At 44.4% G+C, this 10,006-nt stretch overlaps 1 protein-coding gene across 1 annotated transcript in view; it reads left to right on the top strand.

The window, feature by feature from the left end:
* PHYH (phytanoyl-CoA 2-hydroxylase) overlaps positions 1–8,124 on the top strand; it is an 18,827-nt gene extending 10,703 nt beyond the window's left edge. Inside the window, exons 5-9 of the mRNA XM_087722394.1 lie at positions 646–727; positions 1,557–1,738; positions 4,688–4,837; positions 5,705–5,836; positions 7,221–8,124. Of these exons, the coding sequence (XP_087578520.1) occupies positions 646–727; positions 1,557–1,738; positions 4,688–4,837; positions 5,705–5,836; positions 7,221–7,274 (600 nt within the window). The 3' untranslated portion in view covers positions 7,275–8,124. The remainder of the gene's footprint in view (positions 1–645; positions 728–1,556; positions 1,739–4,687; positions 4,838–5,704; positions 5,837–7,220) is intronic.
* The last annotated feature ends 1,882 nt before the right edge of the window (positions 8,125–10,006 follow it).

Genomic DNA, 10,006 nt, shown 5'->3' with positions numbered 1-10,006 from the left:
ATTCACCGGAACTGATAGTAAAAAAAACTCTTTAAAAAGTGAAAAAGTTTCCGACGATTGTGCAGCACAGGTGAGTGTCACAGAATCTTTTTCCCCCCACTTTTTAAAGCTTTTTTTTACTACTGGCGAACCTTAGCATTTTTTGCTACCGGTTCTAGCAAATGGGTCAGAACCGGTAGCATTTTGCTCCTGCCTTTATTATTGTTTTTTGGCATGACACCTAACTAAAAAATTTCTGGCTTTAGATCTTCTGAGTTGCTTTGCCATTTTTTTTCCTAACCTTGGATGTATCCCCACTTTAAGTCAGGCTGCCGTAAAAGCGAAGTGGGGATGAAGCGCCGTGGTGGTGCATAATGCATCGTTTGCTTAAGATATCTTAATATCCTCTTAGCAGCTTGCCAGTGCCTTTCAGTAGGTTCAGCATTAAACCTGGCTAATTGATTTACATTATATGCTATGTCGGGCCTTGACCAATTACTCAGATACGATAAACTACCAATCAATGATTGATAAATACCTTTATCAACCATTACCACTTGGCAATTTTCGTACTGCTTTTTTGTTTTTAATCACACCATTGTAAGGATATGTGGAGGGTTTAAATATCTCTTCTTTTCTGAATTGTTTTTTCTCACCCTCCTTTAGATTGTAAAATACGTCGAGTGCTTCACAGGGCCAGACATCATGGCTATGCACACCATGCTGATCAATAAACCTCCCGACACAGGTAAGATGCAGAAATAAACCCTGAAAAAGAACTGACAGGGTTACACCTGTTCACAGATGTTGCTTGGAGTCGGGAGGGGAGGAAATCTGCATTTTCCCTTTTGGACACGAACAAGGGCAGATTCCACAGCGGATAAACAATCAGTCCGTCCGAATAGAAGCTGGAAGAGACCTTAGAGGTCTTCTAGTCCTCCTCCTCCTCCTCCTCCTATCTCCTCCTCCTCCTCTCTGCAAATCCCACTCTTTCCTTAGCAGTGATGATGTTACCTAGTTGGGTCATGAAACGTCTGCAAGAAAACCTCCAAGCTCAGAGAGCATCAAGGACCCCACAATCCTCCTCTTCCTCATCATCACCTTCCTCTTCCTCCCTGCAAACTGCACTCCCTTCCTAGCACTGATGATGGTAACTGGATGGGTCATGAGACGTCTGCAAGAAAATCACTAAGCTCAGAGAGCACCAAGGACCCTACGGTCCTCCTCCTCCTCCTCCTCCTCCTCCTCCTCCTCCTCCTCCTCCTCCTCCTCCTCCCTGCAAACCCCACTCCCTTCTAGTACTGATGATGCTCCCTAGTTGGGTCACGAAGTGTGTGCAAGAAAACTGCCAAGCTCAGAGAGCACCAAGGAACCTCACAATCCTCCTCCTCCTCCTCTCTGCAAATCCCTCTCCCTCCTAGCACTGATGATGTTACCTAGTTGGGTCATGAGACGTCTGCAAGAAAACCACCCAGCTCAGAGAGCCCCAGGGCCCCTTCATTTCAACCCTGAGCTCCAAATCATTCTCCCTGATTACCAGCGTGAATCCCTTTTTCTGAGATTCTCCTCCTTTCCAGGAAAGAAAACTTCGCGCCATCCTCTGCACCAGGACCTTCATTATTTCCCCTACCGGCCTGCGGACCGAATCGTTTGTGCCTGGACCGCGATGGAAAAGGTGGACCAGAGAAACGGATGCTTGGTTGTGTTGCCGGGGACTCACAAGGGCTCCCTGAAGGAGCACAAGTACCCGGATTGGGAGGTAAGTGATGGAGAGGCATGACATGCGTCGGAGGCAGAGAGGGAGCTAGGCAGCAGTGAGGCAGAGGAACAGCTGGAGCCTGTTCCCAGTGTGAGCATGCGCAGAGCTGCCAGAAGACAAGAACAACTAAGAAAGCAGGGTCGACTTAGGGGTAAAGCCACACCTTGGAGGTGATTGGCCCCTCCCATTGGAAACAAAAGAGGAGTGAATGAGGAGGGGGCTTTTGCAGGAAACAATTAGTTCCTTCTATCGGTTCAAGAGTGGAAAGTTCTGTTTGTGACTATAAGAGGCTCGGTGACACGTTTTGCCTCTCCCTGCGTGTGGAAACTAGTTATCTGGCAGCTCTCCAGACGAGATAAGGTGCGTGTGGATAAACACTCCTCGGAAAGACTGTTTGCTAAGCTTTGCTGACTGGGAATGAAAGGAATTCACAGTCGTGTAAATAAAAGAGGGTTTTGCAGAGACCAAGACTTTGCTTCTTGCTTCCTAAGGAACCCTAGGTCAGAACAAACGGTCACTTAAATGAACACTTGTAAGTCGAGAGTTCTTACGTACACCCTCTATTTCTTTTTATTATTATTATTATTATTAATTTTTTTTTATTTTTTTGTTACATGAACAACACATGCCCACACCAGTGGGAAAAGAAAAAATCAAAAGACAAAAAACAGAAAACAAGGCAGGGGGAGAAAAAAGAAAAAAAGAAAAAACAAAACACAAGTATATATTATAAAAAAGTATATCAGCTGGTTACAAGTTTTTGTGCATCTCTTCCATTAATTCATATTAATTCAAATATCTTAACTCAAATGTTTACCATATTGACATCATCATACCTCCACTTTTAGTTGACTACAGTTGTTTAAACATCCTTCATCCTTAACTATGCCAAAGATTTAATCCATAACCACATGCTAGCATTTCATTTACTTGTTTATAAAATCCTCCATTAACATCAAATCCTCATATCCTGTTTTAGCTAAACATCTGTAATATTTAATACCAAAAATTCCATCCTCCATGTATATAGTTTATTATCATTCTCCTTTCTTTATGTAATTATATCGTATATTCATAACATTTACCCCATATTAGTTAAGCATTTAACTGTATATAGTTTTATTTTATTTTTTAATAGTGAAATAGTGACCCTCTATTTCAGTGTCTCTCTCAACTTGGCAATTGTAACGCGTGTGGATGTCAACTCCCAGAATTCACGCCGGCTGGGAGGATTCTGGGAGTTGAAGTTCACTTATCTCAAAGTTGCTAAGGTTGGCACGCCAACTGATGCGTGTGCCCAAGAGGTCGTCTGTCTTTCCTTCTCCAAAACACGGTGTGTGAGTTCAAAAAAAATGCACGGGGAGCGAGTGGGAAGCCTGGCCTGGGAAGGAGGAATGTGAAGTGGGTTTCTCGCCCAGTTCCAACCGGTTTGGTTGGAACGGGGCCGGCGGCGTCCTCGTGCACGCGCGCAGTGCACGCATGCGTACTAGCGTCTGTGCGATGCTCCAGCTGCTCCTGGAGGATCGTGCAGGCGCTGTATGCGTCCTGCGCATGCGTGGAAGCGCAGAACTCGTCAAAACCGGGTAAGAAACACGGGCGCGCGGGTGGACCCTTCGGCGTTCCCGGCGTTACTTCCGGGTTCGCCGACCAACCGGTTCGCAGGGACCGCCGCGAACCGCCTGAAACCCACCCCTGGTCCCATTAGACAGGAAAGACAGCGTAGGAGACAATCTCTGAGAACCATTTCAGGGTGTTCTTCAAAGCTTCTTTGAAGCTTCCCTCAGCCCACCAGGACTGGCCCTGCTTCCTCCCCAACCTCCTCACTGTCTGACTCTGCTGCCAGCTCCGCTGGTCACTGGCAGCCACAACACCCTTTGAATTAATTGTAATAATTGTAATTTAATAAATTTATATGCCGCCCAATCCTGTAGGACTCCTACGGGCGGCTTACAAAAACAAGACTAAAAGATAAAAAGTTAAAAATAGGGAGAGAGGAAACAAATTTAAAAGCAACGCACCAGACACTCAATCTTGGTGGGGCCGGACCTCATTCGAGAGGTCAACAGCCCCAGGCCTGCTGGAATAGCCAAGTTTTAGTGGCTTTTCGGAAGGCCGAGAGAGTGGGAAGGGTCCAGATCTCTACGGGTAGATCGTTCCATAGGGCCGGAGCAGCTACAGGGAAGGCCCTCCCCCGAGGGGTCGCCAGCCGGCATTGTCCGGTCGACGGAACCCGGAGAAGGGCCAACCTGTGAGATCTTATCGGGCGTTGGGAGGTATGTGGCAGGAGGCGGTCTCGCAGATATCCGGGTCCTAAGCCATGTAGGGCTTTAAAGGTGATGACCAGCACATTGAAGCGCGTTCGGAGACCGATAGGAAGCCAGTGCAGCTCGCGGAGGATAGGTGTGACATGAGTGTATCTAGGTACATCCGATATCGCTCGCGCGGCTGCGTTCTGGACCAACTGTAGTCTCCGAACACTTTTCAGGAGCAGCCCCATGTAGAAGCTCCAAAGGCAACGGGAAAATGGACTCATGGCCATTTTTCACTCTTACAACCTTTGCAGCAGCACAACTGTGTGTGTCTACCTTTACAACTGCACCGAGTTCAGGGAACACCACGGACCCCTCGTGTCAAGACTGAGCGATAAATATTCTCCTGAATTCGGCCTGTTTTGTGTCTCTCAGGAAGCTTGGAAGGAAATTTCTACCGTGTTTCCCCGAATAATAAGTCCAATCCGGCTTTTCAGCGCATGCGCTAAAAATAAGCCCTCCCTGAAACTATTGCAACACGGCAGCAGCCCTGAAGTGACCCCGCTCGCTGCCTCCTGCACCCCAAAAATAATAAGACCGCTTGGAAAATAAGGCCAAGTGTTTACTTCGGGGGGTCAAAAGAAAATAAGACCCTGTCTTATTTTTGGGGAAACACAGTACATTGTTTTTTCCCCCCCAGGGTGGCATAAACAAGCTGTACCATGGGATCTATGACTACGACAAGAATCTCCCCAGAGTCCACCTCCCCATGGAGAAAGGAGACACCGTTTTCTTCCACCCCTTGATTATCCACGGCTCCGGAAGAAACCGGACGGAAGGATTTCGGAAGGTAATCTAGACGATCAGCTGGGTGTCCGAAGGTCCCCTGAGATCTTTCCTGCTTGGGTTCAAATCCAGGAATCTCTGGGTGTTCCCTGAACATTTGGGCCTCTCCCTGAAGGGTTTTGGCTAATAAGGCTTCGCCCGGGGCCATGGAGCGTTTCAGAGTTATGACGAAAACATGGTGTAACTTCTCTCTGTCTCTTTCCCTCCCTCCCCTCTCTCTCTTTCTCTCTCTTCCTCTATTACTCTCTCCCTCTCTATCTCCCCCTCCTTCCTCTCTCCTCCTTCCTCTCTTCCTCTCTTTCTGCCTCTCTCTCCCCCTTCTTCTCCCTCTCCCCCTCCCTCTCTCTTCCTCTTTCTCTCTCCCTCTCTCTCTCCGCCTCTCCCTCCCTCTTTCTCTCTCTTCCTCTTTCTCTCTCCCCCTCCTTCTTCCTCTCTCGTCCTTCCTCTATTTCTCTCTCTGCCTCTCCCTCCTTCTTCTTCTCCCTCTCCCTCCCTCTCTCTGCCTCTTTCTCTCTCCCCCTCTTTCCGCCTCTCTCTTCCCCCCTCTCCCTCCCTCTCTTCCTCTATTTCTCTCTCTCCGCCTCTCTCTCCCTCCCTCCCTCTTTCTCTCTCTTCCTCTATTTCTCTCTCCCTCTTTATCTCCTTCTTCCTCTCTCCTCCTTCCTCTCCCTCTCCCCCCTCTCTTTTCCTCCCTCCTCTCTGTTCCTCTATTTCTCTCTCTCCTCCTCTCTCTCCCTTTCCTCCTCTCTTTCTCTTCCTCCCTTGCTTTCTCTCTTCCCCCTCTCTTCCTCTCTCCCCCCTCTTTCTTTCTCTTCCTCTCTCCCTCCCTCCTCCTCGCCCTTTCTCTCCCTCCCTCTCTCTTTTAATGCAGGCTATTTCTTGTCATTACGCCAGTAGCGACTGCTACTATATTGATGTGAAAGCGACCAGCCAGGAGTTTATAGAGAAGGAACTGCAAGAGATTGCAAGGGAGAAGTATGGTATAACAAATACATCAATGAAAGTAAATATTTTCTTTCTTTTTCTTTTTTAAAAAAAACACCCTGTTCAGAAGGCCCTGGGCTTCTCTGATAAGGTGTTAAATCATTCTCCATAGTTTAGAAGTACCGTATTTTTCAGACTATAAGATGCACCAGAGTATAAGAAGCACTAAGATTTTGAAGAAGTAATTAAAAAAAAAAAATTTCTATACTCTGTAAGGCTTCCCAACTCTGTGCATGCCTTGTTGTTTTTTTTTAAAGGGGGGGGGCATGGAGACCTTTGGGAGGCTCTTAGAGTGCTCCTAGGGGCTGCCCCCCCAAAAAAAAATTGAACAAAAAAGGCCCGGTTATTGCTCATTTCTGCCCTCCCCAGCCCCCAGGAGCACTCTGGAAGCCTCTTAAAGGCTATGCATGGCCATTTTTGCAAAGGGGGCGGGGTTTCAAAATGCTGTATTCAGTATATAAGACGCACCCAGATTTTCACTCTTTTTTGGGGAGAAAGGTGCGTCTTATACTCCCAAAAATACATGTAAGGAATACCATTTCAGTAGAAGTAGAAGTTGTTTATATGGGAAGACCATTTGATTCTGAGCTTGTCTGTATTATCAGTATTTCTTCTCTGATTTTATGCCCTTTGCCTGATTTTATCACCTTTCTGGCCACAGCTGATAAGGAAATCACTTGCCGTCATTAAGTGAACCTGGCTTCCCCCACTGACTTTGCTTGGCAGAAGGTCGCAAAAGGGGATCACGTGACACACACATTTCCCCCCGGGGAGAACACTGTGACCGTCATAAATATGAGTCAGTTGCCAAAAGTCTGAATTTTGATCACGATGAGGCTTACAACAGTCGTAAGGGTGAAAAAACATCCCTAAGTCGCTTTTTTCCAACAAAAAGCGGTCACTTCGTACGGTCACTAAATGAACTGTTGTAAGTCGAGGACTACCAGAGTTTTGGCAGCGTGACTATTACCATGAGATAAATCCAGGAGCACAACACAGCACACAGAGCCTTTAGACAATTAATAGTGGTTTATGTACAAATACATACAGACATATACATGGAAGATAAATCCCTTACCACTCAGCTACGGACACAAGGAGAGAAATGAGATACACGATGAGAGAGAGAGAGAGAGAGAGAGACGCCCTCTAATGGCCACCTATATATATAGACACCTCATTGCATCAGCCTTGCCTTACATTGCATCAACTTACAAATTACAGCTTACAACCTTTCATCAGCTGGCAGCTATTAAATCCTCAGTATCTTGACACCTGCATTGTGTTACGAATGGGGAAAAAATCTTTTTAAATGAACATTAATGGCATTAACTAAACTTAACCCATTTATACCTTCACGTGTGGATCAAGATTAATCTCAATATTCCTGTTTTGTTTCTCAGTTAATATCTATGATACGGTGTCGACTTGTGAAAGGAGAGAGAAAAAATCTGTAAAACACTGTTCAGATCCATTCTCCAGTCAGCGAAGAAACGTCGGATAATTCAGCATTTATTTTTTCTTCCTTTTTTTGGGAAAAGCTGTGCAATTAGTAGTAATCTCAAAGCACTTTGAAGGCTGTCTGTATGTGGAAATCTATTCAAGGCTGAAATTCTAATCACATAAATTGTTAGTTACAATTAATAGAGTGAAATTTATTTCTGAGGGGAAAAAAAGGTTAGAATTTAAGCTGCAATTCTACACCAGTTTTACTTCGATTGTAAGGATTTAAATTGGTGTCCTAGTCTTGTTTAATAATGAAACCTTTAGCTGAGCTCAAATGGACTTTTAACTATACGTGCATAGAATTATATATTTTAACAACTGTAACTGATATATGTAAGTAATTTAAATCAATTAAATTTTTGCAGCATTTGGAAAAACCTCAAGGCCTCTTTAAACAAATTTAATCAGAATTGGAGCTCGGTTTTAGATTTTTCTTTGAAGGAAAATCTTTACTTTAATCGCAAACATTTATTATAGATTTTCACCAGAGTGAAAATTAGAGCTTTAGGTAGATTTTCTGGTTTTCAAGAGTTGGAATTATCTGTTTTATTCGCGAAGAATACCATGGATTGCAAAAGGTAGAAGAAGAATCAAGCAATGATTGAAAAAAGCAGATTTCCAGTTTCTGTATATGCGCTTTTTCTTACATTAGAAGAAAAACAGCTGTCTTGTTCCTCTTCAGATAAAGTTTCTGAAATATTTCTTCCAAGGGAGACTTTTAAGAGGAGGAGCAGGGAAAATCTTGCCGTAAGCAGTGAAGAGATATAAATGCGATGCCAAAATAAAACAATAAAGAACAAACATGGTTTCCCTGTTTTGAATAATCTTACTTTTCTTACAAATAAATAAACAAAAGGTATCATTGAGTCAATCTATTGGATAGCCACAGGATTCTGTAGATAGTTTTATTTCCCATTTTCATTTTCGTACAGTCACACATATACTGTACAGAACCGGGGCCATATAACATTAAACAATAAACACAGCCATTCCTCTTGTCAACAATACCCCCCAAAATAGAAACCCAATGTACCTCTTCAACCCTCCATACACCTCTTTCTTTCGCCCCCCCCTCCAACTTTCCATCTTCCCTCCATCATTCCCCTCTACCCTACTTCCCCTCCCGCTCTACCACTCCTCTCTCCCAGTCCACTCCCTCCCTTCCTTCTCACCCTCCCTCCAATCCTCTCTCCCGTCCTCTCTACCCCTCTTTCTTCTATCCCTCTACTCCTCCCTTCGGTGTATTTCTACTATCTATTAATATATTCAGCTTGTCCTATTTTTACACTGGAATTAAAGAGCAACAGTATACAAGTGCAATCGTGTTACTTTAAAATCTAGCACATACTATATATCCCCCCTCCCCCTAAGACCCCACCTCCCTCCCCCCCCGGACTTCCCAGAGCCCGCACACGGTGTAGCTTTTTAACAAACACAGTCTAAAATATATTAAAACAAAGGAAATTTTTAAAAAAGAAAGTCAATAACATCTCTGCCTTGAACTCAGCTTCTTGCTGTTGCACAAACTTTAAGCAGTTTAAATTATTCCTAATCTTAAGCATAGGCTATCTGGAATTTCCACAGGATTTTGAACATCGTTCAAAGTTAAGCTAACCAGGCTGAGGGCTAGATTTTGATTGTGCCCATCTTGCGACCGGGTAGCATAGAAAATTGGTGAAACGGAGATCAGTCGTTTATCCCCATCCTCCTTGAGAGAGAAATCAATCTCACAAGAGATAAACTTTGAAACTTTGAGATAAACAAAATCAAGCTAATATAGCATTTTACAAGATGCATTAGCTTGCACTGTACAGTATAGGCCACAAGGTGGCAGTGGTCTGCCAAAAGTTGAAAAACTTTCTGTCCAAAGTATTACTGAAAGAATTCCAACTATTACAGATTACACGGTAGAATTTATTTTAAAAAAATTAATACATCAGGCACCGATAACGTGCTAGCCATTGAGAATGAAAGAAAATGAGACTTCGAACCACTTAGAAAAATAATAATAATGACAACGCAGCTGAAATCCCTGACTCTTCGCAGTTACGCGTTTCTAAAGAAATCAGAAGTATCCCAAAGGAATTGCCTGACATCTTTTGACTTCTTCAAGAGTTCCATTATTAATTCCTGACGGTTGGATGGTGGAAACACGTTTATTTAACCAGCTTCTCTCTTGTGTTAAAATTGCCAAGCCGTTTTTTACATGCGGCAGGGACTGGGATGATCTGATCCTGTGCGAGACAAGGAGCCGTTTCTTACTCATAAGGGTGTGCACGGTGAGCTTTTGTGTGTATTAATTCAGAAGAATTATTCATGCAGTGTCTTGTTTCTTTTGCTGGAAGAAAACAAGCTGTAGGCACACGAAGCACCTGGCTCATTTTACGCAGGGAAAAAAATATCGGCTCGGACAACTTTTTTGTGCCACCTGTAAATGATCTTAGGCCCCCCACTGCGATGCTTAACGTGAAGAAAGTCTGGAAAAGCAGGGATAGTGATCTAAATAGCAATAGCAGTTAGACTTATATACCGCTTCCTAGGGCTTTCAGCCCTCTCTAAGCGGTTTACAGAGTCAGCATATTGCCCCCAACAACAATCCGGGTCCTCATTTCACCCACCTCGGAAGGATGGAAGGCTGAGTCAACCCTGAGCCGGTGAGATTTGAACCGCTGAACTGCAGATA

The sequence above is a fragment of the Thamnophis sirtalis genome, unplaced genomic scaffold, assembly GCF_051295495.1.
Source record: "Thamnophis sirtalis isolate CommonGarterSnake01/CBP01778 unplaced genomic scaffold, rThaSir2_p1.2 scaffold_9, whole genome shotgun sequence".
Lineage (NCBI taxonomy): Eukaryota > Metazoa > Chordata > Lepidosauria > Squamata > Natricidae > Thamnophis > Thamnophis sirtalis.
Note: the sequence above shows the minus strand (reverse complement) of the source record. Positions and strands in the feature narration are given on the sequence as shown.